We start from the raw sequence: 15281 nt of genomic DNA, 5'->3' as shown, positions 1-15281 counted from the left end.
CTCTTCGCTACAAAGTGTGTATCGCAGCGGAGGAACCACTCAAGTCCAGAAGCTGCGGCGGCTGCGCGCAGGAATACAGTCGGTGGATAAAGTCCCTGAGATTGACCCGTTGGATGTTCGCCTCTGGTGCGCTTCTCCCTCCAACTGGCCTCATATGACAGACGCGCTCAGCTCAACGGCTTCGGGGAAGGAGACATCTCCCTCCCCACGCCCACTGCGCCCACACGCGCGCGCGCAAACAAACACACACACACACACGCGCGCGCGCTCTCTTTTCGATCATGCACAGGGATGATCCAACCACTTTAATCACATGGCAATTAAAAGCTCTCTGCAAGTGACACAAAGGATTACATTACATTTCCGTCAAACTTCCACTTCCTCGAATACCTTCTAAAAACGGAAGAGATCCAGCAGATTGCTGTCTGTTTCTGCGGGGTGACTTTGAAGTCTCCCCCGGAGTGTTGATCTGACCTTGTTTCGCTATCAGTGCCCGAAGACAGCAGCCACATCAACAGGCTTCCCTCGGACTGTGTGAATGCACCTTTAACGCAGAAACCTGAGATCCACGCAGGTATGCGTCCTCTGACGTTCCCAGCAGCAATCACAGTAATGATGCTGCAATTAATCCCTCATCCCATTATTACACAGTTATACAGAGTTAGGCACAAACAAACAAAAAACCCTCCTAAAAGCCTACAAGTTGTTTTTCTTTTTCTTTGATGTTACATTAAGTGGAATCACGGGATGCTCTTATCGGAAACACTGGTGCCTTTTATGCATAACAAGAAGCAAACTACTGTTGGATTACGTTGACACCCCTCAGGCCAAATGGTGGCCTGATATAAACCAGAGAGCAAAGCCAGTTGGGATCATGACTATACATGCTCAACGCGTTGGTTGTAACGATGGAAGTTGTTTATGAGTGATTGTGTCACTCATAAACAACTTCAAACCGAATTTCCCAGCAGCAAAATGATCTGTGTCCTTCTTTTTTTTATATGGAGATGGCTGAATTTGTTATGGTGCAGCCTGAATAACTGATATGCTGAATGAGGAGATGTACAGCTGGAGGAAACGTTGGCTCAGTAAATCTGCTGAGGATAAAGTTTGCAATATTTGCCTGATTTTAAATCCCCTGAAGAAAATGTGAATAATTTAATTACATTCATTGAGTGATGATGATTCAATTAGGTGTTATTCTGCCGGACATTATAGATGATACCTGACAAAATGATACTCCCAGTTGATCTCGTGTAGTCTCTCTTTACATACTGTGGTTTTGAAATTGAAGAATGACATTTCTTCCTTGTGCGTCTCGATGAGACAGTGATTTATATTGACCATGTACAGACTGAGGGCAGTGGGGGAGAGAGAGAGGAAGCTGGGTTGCTATGGCTGGATAAATAATGCATGGACGAGAGAAACAGACCGAAAGAAAAGCAGCTTTGGAGTTTCTTTTATTTGGGCCAAAATATTAGAATCTCATTTTCGGCGTGGCCCCTGTAATTCATGTTTATTCCACCTGAAATAACTCCTTAGATACGCCGCCTTTTGATGCCGAGATGACATGAAGGCTTACAGTAACGGAACACTCTGAATAACTGTAATACAGATTGGTCTCTTGTGTTGGCTATGAAATAAGTGGTATGATCTCCCATTAGATGGGAGGCAGTGATTAATGTAATCTTATACGACCTCGTAAATGAAGAAAACAATAAAATAAATAAAATGGAAGCAGTTCAATTTTACACCTCTGACACATTTGCATGTCTCTCCATGAAAGGGCATACGTTTTATGTAAATCTGCATTTTCTCACAAAGACACAGATCTAGATGCACATTTGTGGAGTCACACAGATGTGCACACACACACACACACACACACACACACACTGACCATCTGTCACCAGGGAGTGGACAGAGGATGGGTGGTCCAGGAGACGTTCACTGTCCCATCTCATGTTCCGAGAAAAGGATTCTGTTCCAGGTGGCCGGTCCTCCGGAAAAGTGTGTGTGTGTGTGTGTGTGTGTGTGTGTGTGTGTGAGAGAGAGAGTGTTAGTTAGTCAGTTAGTTAGTTAGTTTATGTCTGTCTCAGTCTCTGAAAGCTTTCCATGCTTGTGTATGTTTATATTTTACGGTTTTATCCATCTTTAACATGCTAAAATAGTTATTTTTTTACCAAACGCTGACCACCTGTCACTCATACAGCAGCAGCAGAGTAGCACAAACGGCACCGGCGATCTGATCCGCAGCCTCCTTGCGAGCTCTCCTTCTAATGCACTGTAATAGACGGAGAGGCATCATATGACGAACCAAGGAAGCCCTTAAATTACTCCGAGAGCACTCACACCAATAACGGGTATGAGAGTGATATCATGTTGTGCTCAGAGAGCACTGCAGCGTCGGTGGTGCATTCCTCTTATGTCGAGTATTTGGTAAACAACTTCAAGTTCAACAAACCAGCATCATTATGTGCAATAAAGGCCCGGGCTGGTGAGTCAGTGCAGACGCCCTTTGTTTTGTTGTGGGCCTGCTCTGTGGGGATAATTCATTTTGTGCCAGAGTGAACCTCGGACAGGCCAGATGGTAACGAACCCTGCTTCGTCCCGTGGGATTCCCTCATCTGCGCTTCATTGATTTGATCTGTCTATCCCCCTTCTCCCCCCTCTCTACTGTACACCCTTGCCGTCCTAATAACCGCCTTTATCCAAAGGGGTTGTTCATTGTTTGATCTAATCAGATGAGATGTTTAACCTTCTGTTGGACACATAACTGGATCCACGAATGCAACCCCCTCCAAACTCCAATGTAAACCCAGCAGCATCATTATAAGACACTCGAAGCAACTGACTTAGTAAAAAGAGAGGTTCACGGCGCCGGTGGGTCAAACAAACACAGGACTTTCATACAGGAGGCCGCCGTTTGTGTTCCATGCGAAATGTTGACGTTTTTCATGTCATTTGTTAGTCAAGTGAGTCGTTTATTTTAAAAAGACACCATGCGTGTAACAAGTGGACCTCATATTCGCTCACTTCCCTCCAGAACGCTCAATGAATGAATGAATGAGTCTTCCTCTGTTGAAGAACTCGTGACCTTTCAACTGTGACCTGACCTGAACCCAGCACAACACAAGTCGCCTCACGTTGATGTTCAAGGCGTGTGTGCCCTTGTTGATATTCTCCGTGTTTACAGTCACGTCTGCACCTCCGTTCAGCGTGACGTCCACGCGTTTTGTGTAACGCAGGTTTGCTTGTCCTCCCTGAATCAATAAAAGAAGTATACGTTTCAAAGCTGCTGAAGAGAGCCGACATCGGAGGGTACTTTTTTTTGTGGGGGGGTGAACAGGCCTTTTGTATTGATCAGATTTGGGCGGACACAGTTCAGTTTAATACACACTCGGGTAAAAAAAGTAGCTGTGGGGCTGTTGACTGTCAATACGGCCCATTATGCATTCAGAGACACACACAGATTTGGCCAATATGAAGCAAGTCCATCCACTCACAGACACAATAGTAACCTGCTGAATTCAGACCCAAAAAGTTAGGTTGTTTATGAGATTCACATTCATTTACTTCATAGATTCACATAGGATTCATAGATTTGATCACTTTTGCCATGACACTGACATATTGTGGTAACAAATGAACAAAGATAGAATTTTAAATGATGACTTTTCTTTTTTTGGTGTTCTGTTTTCCTATCAGAAACATTTCTTGGGCGATGAGAAGGATATGTTGTAGATGCAGTAGTCTCTGTGCTTTGTTTGGATATGTTGATATGAATTCAATGACATAAATATTTAACAAACATCAAAGGACTATTATATCGTCACATCTTTCAAAGTTGGGCCATCACGATGCATCTCCTGTTTTATAGTGCACATTCATATTTCTGGACAGTCATATTTCTGTATTTTCTTTTAGAATGTTACTTCTGTACACGATCAATAAAAATGCAGCCTGTAAAATCTGCTGGTTGTAAAGAATCAATATCTTGCTTTAGATTTCAGTAGCCCCACTCGCTGATAAATCATGACAAAGAATGAAACAATGCTGCCCCCTGCTGAGCAGAAGACGTCATCCTGGAGGAGATCACAGCTGTTCAGAGACAAGATGTGAAGGTACATATTTTTATTAATAGGAAGATTCAAATCTGTGGGTATCGGTTTCTAATAACACATACTTTCCACTGTTTTTTCATCTATATATCCATCCATACATCCATCCATCCATCCATCCGTCCGTCCATCCATCCATCCATCTGTCCATCCATCCATCCATCCATCCTGCCTGCACAGCTGCTGCTGCTGTTGCAGCCTACAGTTTTCCAGATGCTTTTTTTTTTGGTTTCCTCCTCTGATTACCTGTTACTCTGCCCATCTGCTGGTTTTTGGAGTTACTTTTGCCCCATCCTGCCCGCCTGCCTGTGACCACCTGTAAGCCTGATCCTAACTCTAAGTACTAGTAGTAAGTACACTTCCTTTTAACCCTTTCTGTTGCTTCAAGTGTCCAGTTATTTGATCCCTGATGCCAAAATATGGGTTTGGTCAGCTCTCTATCTTGCATTTTTCTGTCAGATTTTGACATCTCTATGTTATAGAAATTATCCTGACTTGCAAACTAGTAGTTCTTTAAAATGTTCATTTTATTTTTACTTGAGTACCATAACATGTAAATACTTTAAGTACAATAACAGCATTTACTTTGCTGGTTTTTGTCATTTTAGAGATAAATTAATTCAGGTGTCGTCCGATCGCCAGCTGCAGCTTTATTCCAGTGATTTGTTCTGCTCATTTTGGCTTGTTGCCATACATTCAGTAGATTAAGCCTCTCCCTGTCGTCAGTTTATTCTTAAAATAACCCTGTGAGTCGTCATATCAGCACCATGCACACACAGCAACAGTGCCAGTTGTTGCTCCTCTGGCTCAAACCTCAGAGGCAAATCTCTTCCACTGTACTTAAATGGTTGAATCCTTTTATATTTGCTTTAATTAGCAGCATTATTTGCCTTTACTCCATTCTGTAATTACTTGCACGTAAAACTGAAAATGTCTACCAAAGTTGGATTACATCCATGCATATCCTTTTTTCTGTTTACTACAGTAAACTTTACTACTGTTGAAATCCAAATCAAAAAGCTGTTCAAACACAACAGCATCCAGCTAGACAAAACTGACACTCTTTTATAGTTCAGTAAGCCGCCAGCGCCAACAAAGAAAGGTTGATCAAAACAGAGATTTGTATAGGAAACATTTCCAGGGTTGACTGCCATGATGAAAAGACACGGAAACATTTTGACCAGTATGAGTCACGCGATGACAAAACAACTTTTCATTTAAGTGCCACCGGCCAATTTACTGATGCAATAAATTAGGGTTTGAAGCATGAATGAAACGTTTTGTGGGCGTTCCCACCCTTTTGCAGACATGCAACAGATACAGAAGCAGTTGCGCCAACTGTTGAGAATGTTCAGACTCTTTAAAAAAGAATTAGCCATTTAGAAAAGCTGTAACACTTTATTAGAACATAATGAGCTAATAATAGCTAAACAATAACTTTTTCTTTTACTTACTTTTATAAACTATACTACACATACAAACATTCTGAACATTCTTCAACTCTTCATGGGCCATCACAACTCTATTGTCTCACCCAAAACATTCCATTCATGCATCTAAACCTGAAGCCTTTGCGTATGGCACCGAAAGTTGTTTTGGTTTTGTGTGAGCTGTACTGGTCAAAGGGTTGACATTTTTTCATCATGACAGTCAATGCTGAAAATGTTTCCTGTTACAAACTTCTGTTTAACTTATCTGTTGACTCTGACTGCTTACTGTACTATACAAGGATGTCAGCTCTGTCTGGCTGAATGCTGTTGTGTTTCCACTGTTTTTACATTCTGATTTCAACAAAGTGTACTGTAAACACAGAGGACACTTTTGATCTTCCATATAAAGTCGTTGACAGAAACAGAAAATGTGTCACAATGACGTCCATACATAGAAGCACCCTGATAAATTAAAAAACCTGCAGTAGTTTAGTAAAAAAACAACAACAAATGGTTCCTCCTCACATTAGGGAATACAGTAAATATACAGGTTTGATAAACTAATGGACGTCCCTTATAATGATGTGTTTTTATATGGCAGTGTTGCTTCTTTCTGAATAGTTGTAAAATCATTACATGAAATTATCAAAACATTTGCAGGGTATTACAGTTATTCTCAATTGTTTACATTATGATGACATATGATATAAACCATTAACCAGCTGGTGTTCCTCAAACCGCCGGTGCTCCTGGCAGGAGAAACAGAATCCAAGAAAGTTTGACATTTAAAAAAAAGTTTCTTTTTTTCTATTGTTTGTTCTGTATGTAACACTTCACACATATGACACTGTGTTTGTTGGGATGTATATAATGTTTTGGAGAAACAGTTTTATTTATATATTGTACATACCAGTGTAACACTAGTATGTACAGTAGTCACAAAAACGGCATAAGCCCCTTATAGGGCATGTTCATACGATGTGCGTGTGTGGGTGTGTGTGTGTATGTGGACACAAAATACCATTTTTTTTGCTGACACAGCATAGATTTGAATGCAGAGTGCGTTCTATTTTTTTGGATTTGTGAGAAAAACATAAAGAGTTCAGAGCATATTAGGTATGCGGTCAGAAAGCAGAAAAAAAAAGTGGTCAACCTACCTCAAAGACACAAGAGCATTCAAGGTTGTTTCTTTGATTTGTGGCAACTCAGGTACAGAGTAACAGACACACACTGGAGCCACATTTCTGTTGGTTTCTATCAGATATCTGTAATAATTCCACTTTAAGAAGGTTTGGTGTCATGCTCTAATGTACAGGTGACTATAATGTAATGCTGTGTTTCAATAACTGTCAGGTTTCAGGTGATGGAGATGTTGACCATCGCAAAGGGATGAAAAATGGGAGAAGATGAAAGTTCAGCTCTCCACTCTCTCCAAGGTGAGCATGCAGACCCAGCACTGTAATCCAAGCCTTTGTTGTCCTCACAAACACAGACATTAAATGTGATAAGATGCTGGTTGGATAATGAAACAGTGCGACTGGTTTCCTGCACACGCCAAGTCGTTGTATTTACTGTCAATATTATGGGTGAGACAAGAACACATGGCTCCGTGGTTCAAAGAGAATTAGAACGTGTGTGTCCGTGTGTGTGTGTGTGTGTGTGTGTGTGTGTGTGTGTGTGTGTGTTGGTCCCACCCATTATCTAGTAGCATGCAACCACACAGAAACACGGTGGCGGCTTTAAAGAGGTGGTGTTTATAAAGTCACGCTTTTTTGCCATTCTGGGGTCAGTCACTTGTCACTGCTGTGTGCCTGCAGGAGGTAAGTGGCACCTTTTCTGCTTATGAGTTATGAATGGTATTTGTGCAATAAAAGGTTTTATTTTTTTTGAAAATGTAAATTTACTGATTCATGATCAATGCTGCGGTGGGAACATTTTCAAAGATTAATGTGGAGTTTAATATATTGAGGCTTCCTCAAACTACGCCTAAAACACTTTCCAAAAATAGTAAGATCTAAAAGGTGATCCCAGTCATGGTGTGTCACACCAACTTCTGCAAGACTCGGCAGCAGGTCCAGGTTGATCCGCAATAGTACATAAGTAAATATTAATGTGTTGCTCGAATGTAATGCTTCGGCTTAGGAACTCGCTCAAGTGATCTCACACAAAAACACCCAAATTATGCAACGTGGGGGAAAAGAAATAATAAAATTAATTGCATAAGACATTTTGAGTGTGCAGTTATATTTACTTGAAACATGAAAATGCATGATTATCTTCCCACATGCATGTTAACATGAACAAAAAGAGTATTTTTTGCATGTTGGAATCATCTTTAAATATGTATAAGTGTCTAAGTGTGTAAGGTGCATATTTGCCTGTAAAATCCAACCAATAAAGTTACAGATATGTTGTCATTTTGATGCCTCTGGAGAAACATCTGCACACCGCAATTACATTTACTCACACATATAAATACAAATTTGTACTTGATGATACACATATGCACGTGCACTCACTCATACACATGCATGCTGTAGCGTCCAGGCAGGTTAATCTGAATCTTCCACCCCTTTGCTCGGATGTGTTTTGGAAATAAATCATTCTGTTGTTACAGACAACTTTAGCGCTCCCGTCGTGTCTGAGACACAGGAGATAGCTTACATAAGACTGCAGTCAACAACAGCCCCAATCCCTATTTATCACACAACTGTGTGATAATGTGTCTTTATTGCAAATTTAAACATTCATTTAGTCTTTCATTCACGCTTCATCACGTTTTTGCAAACAACATTATTTATTGGAATACTGAAATCCACCCAAACACGCACAGTTTAATCAAACTTTAAATTTGTGTTAAAATTAGTTCAGAGATCATGCAGGGAACATATTCTCAATTAATATTAATTAATTGCAAGAAAAAAATTAAGTGTTAATTGTGTCTGTTCCAGCTGCCTGGACCGCCACCACCAACCCCAGTGCAGAGTGTCAGGTAAGGGACACACACACACACACACACACACACACACACACACACACACACACACACCGTATCCCCACTCCCGGCACACGCCATGTATTGACAGTCCAAACATGTTCAAGGAGAGCCTTCATCCATGCCCACACCGGAGCCTGGATCCCGCTGTTTGTTGAGGTGGTACAACCAAATGTTTATTTCATAGACACACGGACGTGTCACCTGGACATCACCTTTCCACATTAACCTGATCTACCTCCACACCGATGCCGTCTACATGACCCTAGACATTTCACATGACACGCAACACCCAAAATATCATCAGTGTGTCTGTGATGTAATGAAGCATGAAGCTGGTTTATTTATCTGTTGCTGCTCTGGAGACGGTGTATCTCTCTTCAGGGGCCATAGGCATGCAACATTAGATCTCTGTTGCCTCTTTAGCTGAATGTAAGACGCTCACATATATTCAATAATGCTCTTTTTTTTAATTGTTTTTGTTCTGTTTATTCCATTAATGTTGTTCACTTTTCTTGGTGCCTCATTGTCTTAGCACATTATCTGTTTCTCTCTCGTTTGCTTTGTCCTTTTTACTGTAAAGACCTCGAAATGTTTAGAAAAGTTTATGATTATTATTGTTATTATTACCATATTACACATTTGATCTTATTCATTATGCATAATGCATAATTTCTCAGGAAAACAAAATATTCACTCCCACTGGAACACACTGACAGCTGGGAAGTGTCCAGCGAACCCATAGTTATTCACCACATACTTAGGCTGTAACTGTGGGAGGTGCAAGTTTAATTCATCCACCTGCCCGGTCCAGATTTCCACTCTGTCTCACAGACACAAGCATGTTTTGTGTCTCTGTCATACATTCATGTCCTCATCAGCCAGTGTTTACCTCTTTGTTCCTCTGCGCCTTCAGAAATACTTGATTTAACTGGAGGAGCTAATGAAGGACCAGAATGAGCAGAGCTACTGGCAGGAGACGGGCCGATGGGCGGGCTACGAGGAGAGCTTCGACCCTCAGGCTGGGGTGTGGGCGTCCTCCAGCATCTCCTACCTCACCTTCAAGAGCCTCATCCAGCTCCGACGCACCATGAACACAGGTCAGAAGAAAAACCATGACACCATGAGGATTAAAAAACATATATAAATCTCTCTCTACTGTACTACAACTATTTGAGGTACTTAACTTTTACTTTTCAGTGTAACAGCTCTACATAAACCTTTTTAATAGCCATTGAAAAAAGAAACACAGTGCTCACTTGCCTGCTTCCTGTGTTTTCTCTGAAGAGCCAAAATGAAACCCTTTAAAAATGGTGCTGTCACCCTCAGTGCTTAAACCGCCCTCCTCTTTATGATCACATTTTTTCCAACACGCTCCTTTGTCAAGGTGTGACCATGTTCGACTGTGAAGAGCAGACGCTGACCGGCATCGCAGACAAGATGGTCAGCGAGATGGTGAACAAGAAGGAGATCCGACCTGGGGATCGGGAGGGAGTGCTGAAAGCTCTGCTTCAAAACCGCAGGTATCCTACCAAGACACCACACAGCAGTGACTCTAACGTGACTGACCTACATTTATGTTGCTGTTATCCAAAGCCGCTCGGAGAAAGTCGAATGCAACGCGTCACCATTGTGCCGATCAAACCTGTAATTATGGAAACGCTGTCTCTGACCACCGAACCACTGTGCCTGCCAGCTTAAGGCCTTACTGCAGGTGACCAATGTGTACTAAAGTTACCTCGCACTTATTAACGGTATACACGGTCACGTTTGTTTGTTCAATAAGCGGAGAAATCGAAATCAAAACTTCTCTGCACCTCCACTTCAGTGTGCCACAAAACCAGCGAGTGACACATGCTGTTTTTTCTCCCTCCAGCCAATCAGACGACCCGGAGAGCCAAGCACTGACTGATGGGGTGGACCTGCAGAAGTTTTCAGTCAAGGACAGGGTAAGTTCTTTGACTGATTGCACCTTAATTTTTGTAGTTTTAAGAGCAGAAGTCTTGACACCTTCACAGTTTTCATGCATATAGATTATCTCGCTGCTGTCATTTTGAAGCAGCACCCATTATCAAGGCAATCTATTACAAGATGTAGTGATACTAATGGGGGTGGGAAGTTTGCTGACTATGCCTGCAAATGTGTTCCTTCAGAGGGAAGAGTCTGACCGTGTTGAGGCCTCCATGGTGCTCGTAGGTAAGTAAGTGTTTCCTTTTTCTTCATGTAGGATCTGGAGTACGTATGTGTGTGTTTTGCCTCAGAAAACCTTTGTTTCTCTTTGCACCAGGAGCCTTGGACTTCCTGGAAAGGCCTACAGTCGTGTTTGTGCGACTAAAGGAAGCGGTGGTGCTCGACTCTGCCTTGGAGGCTCCGGTGCCTGTACGCTTCGTCTTCGCTCTGGTCGGCCCCAGCAAGACTGACATGAACTACCGCGAGACTGGCCGTGCTATGGCAGCATTGATGGCTGACAAAGTGAGTTGGCCGACACTTTTCTTTCTGCGGTGCTTAACGCTTGTGTGTACCGGGATCAGTACGGTATTAGTGTGGATGTAGCCTAAGGATGTAGTCAAAGTCCTGATTTTAGTCATCCTAATTTCAGTCACATGTGAGCCTAAAATACAAGTGCAACGATTCTATAATAAACATACATTATCTTATAATTTAGATTGTTCAGATGTTGCCTAAGTAACATCTCTAACTATACAGGATTGTTGCAAAACACCCAAAAAATAAAAATGCTCCCTCACCCAGCATGTGCAAAGTCCTAATATCTCCTCCGCTATCTTCATCCCAGGTGTTCAATCAGGCAGCCTTTCAGGCAAAGAGCGCCCGTGAGCTGACGGACGGCGTGGCCGACTTCATGGACTGCAGCATCGTCATCCCGCCCACAGAGATTCAGAACGAAGCCATGCTCAGCTCTATTATCGGCTTTCAGAAGAAGCTCCTGCAGGACAGGTTCCAGTCCTCTGATCCTGCCGTCCGCCAGGACTCAAAACCTCGCAAGGGTGAGTGTTATCACTACACACCTAAAACTACAGTAGCTATGGATGTTACACAATATACATATAAAGAAGATTTAAATTGCCCCCCCCAGTTTCCTTCTCTGGTCCCCCACCTGAAGACCCCCTCTCACGTACTGGTCGCCCATTTGGCGGGATGATGCGAGACGTAAAGAGGCGCTACAAGTACTACAAGAGTGACATCACCGATGCCCTAAACGTCCAGGTGTTGGCTGCGGTCATCTTCATCTACTTCGCCGCCCTGTCTCCTGCCATCACCTTCGGAGGACTGCTGGGTGTGTGTGCATGTTTGTTTCATGTGTAAAGACATATATTGCTGTTGCATGCTTTAATGGTCCTTTGCATCCTCATTTTTGCCACTGCAGCTGACAAGGTGGACGACATGATGGGCGTTTCAGAGCTCCTCATCTCCACCAGCATCCAGGGCATCATCTTCTGCTTCATCGCCGCTCAGCCCGTCCTAGTCATCGGCTTCTCTGGTCCTCTGTTAGTGTTTGAGGAGGCCTTCTTCGCCGTAAGTTATATCTCCAAAATCATGTTGGTGACCCGGAGAGTCTCTTCTGATCCACATGATGCCAGTGAATTGGTCACACATTCTACTATTTTCATTACCGCAGGCCATTATTATATTAAATTTGCTTGGTCAGAGCTCAACTCATCCCCAGTGTCCTCCATTCAGTTCTGCAAGTCCCAGGACATTGAGTACATCGTCGGGAGAGTGTGGGTTGGAGTGTGGCTGGTCATCATCGTGGTGGTCATCGTGGCCTTCGAGGGCAGCTTCCTGGTGCGTTTCATTTCCCGCTTCACCCAGGAAATCTTCTCCATCCTCATCTCCCTCATCTTCATCTACGAAACCTTTGCCAAGCTCGGGAGGGTAAACCATCTCCATCATCTCCCCACATGAAATCTGAGACAGATCTGAGATTCTAATCTTCTTCGTCTACTCTCACCTGCCCTCTCTTTAGACCTTTAAGGCTCACCCGCTGATTCTGAATTACGATCATGTGAATGGGACTCTAGAAAATCCCTGGCACCCAAAGGTGGAAGAGGTGATCGTCTATGACAACACCACCGGCAACACGACTGTCATTCTCAGCACCATTAAGCCACCGTACCCCAACACAGCCCTGCTCTCCATGTGCCTCATGTTAGGCTGCTTCTTTATCGCTTTCTTCCTGCGCCAGTTCAAGAACGGCACTTTTCTTCCCGGAAAGGTGAGTTGGGTCCACAGGAGCGCATGTCAGTTGAAAGTGAAGTGCTATCATCTGTTTGATCGTGTGACTTTGTCCGTGGTTACCAGGTCAGACGTATGCTTGGTGACTTTGGTGTGCCTATCGCCATTTTCCTCATGGTTGTGGTGGACTACAATATTGATGATACCTTCACTCAGGTTGGTCCATCAGTCTAATCTTCAAAATCCAACTCGTGTGCTGAATACGTGCATTATTCAGATGAAATGTTAAAGCATATGTTTTGGTCATGTGGCCAAATAAACAGGTTTTGCTTGCTGCAATAAGGTCATACTGGCCATTAAAAGATCCCTTCCTCATGTAAGTTCGCTGTAAGTCATTGGGGACACAAACACTGTAACTTTTTAAAGATATTCACTTGATTTAATTAACTCAGACTACTGAAGCCTCATATTATCTCCATAAACTGGATTTTTGTCTCCCAAGAGTGCATAAGGAAGGGACCTTTTGCCAGTATGAACAGATGTTAAAACCTATTCCAATGCATATACATAGAGCCAATATATATATAGAGCCAATTCTTTTTTTAAGACTTAAGATTGAATCAAAAGCTGGTGGCTTCCTCTTTACAGAAACTAGTGGTTCCCAAAGGTCTGATGGTGTCCAACCCATCCAAAAGAGGCTGGCTCATCAACCCCTTCGGAGAGCACATTGCCTTCCCCGTGTGGATGATGTTCGCTTGCTGTGTCCCGGCCTTACTCGTCTTCATTCTGATCTTTCTGGAGTCTCAGATCACAACGTGAGTCCTTCCATCTCAGCAACCTCTTAACCAGCGTCTTTACCAAACTTGATTCATACGTTGCATCTGTTAACAGTCTGATTGTGAGTAAGCCCGAGAGGAAGATGGTCAAAGGCTCCGGGTTCCACTTCGACTTGCTGGTTTTAGTCGGCATGGGAGGGCTCGGTGCGATATTTGGCGTGCCGTGGCTCAGTGCTGCCACGGTGCGATCCGTCACCCACGCCAACGCGCTCACCGTCATGAGCAAAGGACCAAAACCTGTGATCGAGAAGGTGATGGAGCAGAGGATCAGTGGCATTCTGGTGGCGTTGCTGGTTGGTAGGTGCCGTTTAATTATCTGTAGTCATTAAAACACAGTACGCTTTATCTCACTGTCCTTTTGTGTCAAGGTCTGTCAATTCTGATGGAGCCGATCCTTAAGATGATTCCTATGGCGGCCTTGTTTGGGATCTTTCTCTACATGGGAATTACGTCACTCAATGGCATCCAGCTTTGGGATCGTATGCTGCTTCTGCTCATCCCTAAGAAATACCACCCCGATGAGCCCTACGCCACCAGAGTAAGAGCCTGTGATTACATGATAACTAAAGTGCACAGACTGTCGCTACTTCAGCGGAAATGCACCATATATACCCGTATTTGTGAATGTATCTGCATGTGCAGTCATGTGTGTCTGACTGATATTTTGGCATGTTGGCTACAGGTGAGCACAGGACGAATGCACTTTTTCACGACCATCCAGATAGTGTGCCTTGCAGTGTTGTGGATTATTAAATCCAGTCCAGCATCCCTCGCACTTCCCTTCATACTGATCCTCACCATCCCTCTGCGCATGTTAATGACCGGGCGCCTTTTCACTGAACTGGAAATGAAATGTGTAAGTGGAAACCTCCTGTCATTTGTATACATTTATGCTGATGTCATTTGCATTATTATGCATGCGTAATTTTTTTGTTGTTGTTGTCTTTGTTTCAGTTGGATGCTGATGACGCCAAAGTGACATTCGAGGAAGAACCAGGGCAGGATGTATACTGTGAATCTCAGATGCCATTGTAGAAATCTTTCATGACAGCTCTCATGCCAGCAATACTTTTATTTTAACAAATAGATGTTTATATAATATGTGTCTCAAATGAATGTTTCATCTACCTATGAGCACAAACATGTTTTGAGTGTTTAATGAAACATGTAAAAATACAGATAATAATACCTTGCAAAAAAATGTCTGATGAAAATGTTGAATATTCCCGAGGAGTTTTCAACGGTCACTCAAATAATGTCTATTATGTTGTTGTTTTATTTTTCTAATAGCTTGTGCACACTACTGAAGTTGGAAATATGCATATAACATTGACATGTATTTACAATACATTTTTAGAAGAGGCAAAATCAATAAAGCAACCACACATTGAATGTAATGTTGTAACATTTGGCATTAAAATTATTGTTGTACTCACTTGCTTGATGCGAATAAATTCCAAACTCTAAATGAAGTAATATATTATTTATAAGGCAAGAATTCAAGCAATGTATATAGCAGTATATTACCAATAATCAAACTGCAACACTGAGCAACACTATAAAGAGAAAATGGTGAATTCTATATATTGAGCGTTATGGTGTTGTCTTCTTGTCATCTCTCCATAAATAATAATAATAAACTACCTCCCAAAAGACTCATCAATTTTGTTTATTTGAGTGGGGTTATTTGATTGGTATCAAGCAA

At 42.5% G+C, this 15281-nt stretch overlaps 1 protein-coding gene across 1 annotated transcript; it reads left to right on the top strand.

Moving 5' to 3' along the window:
- The first annotated feature begins 7287 nt into the window (after positions 1-7287).
- Positions 7288-15223, top strand: slc4a1b (solute carrier family 4 member 1b (Diego blood group)). The gene is made up of 18 exons (XM_084001877.1): positions 7288-7371; positions 8503-8543; positions 9463-9646; positions 9934-10069; positions 10423-10495; positions 10700-10742; positions 10834-11018; positions 11341-11551; positions 11641-11841; positions 11932-12080; positions 12246-12440; positions 12532-12780; positions 12867-12956; positions 13389-13555; positions 13632-13873; positions 13945-14114; positions 14259-14432; positions 14531-15223. The coding sequence occupies exons 3-18, from the start codon at positions 9490-9492 to the stop codon at positions 14609-14611; spliced, it is 2523 nt and encodes an 840-aa protein (XP_083858003.1). The 5' UTR covers positions 7288-7371; positions 8503-8543; positions 9463-9489; the 3' UTR covers positions 14612-15223.
- Positions 15224-15281: the final 58 nt, after the last annotated feature.

This window comes from Eutrigla gurnardus (assembly GCF_963514095.1).
Source record: "Eutrigla gurnardus genome assembly, chromosome: 22".
NCBI classification, from domain to species: domain Eukaryota; kingdom Metazoa; phylum Chordata; class Actinopteri; order Perciformes; family Triglidae; genus Eutrigla; species Eutrigla gurnardus.
This window is presented reverse-complemented; position numbering and strand designations above follow the sequence as displayed.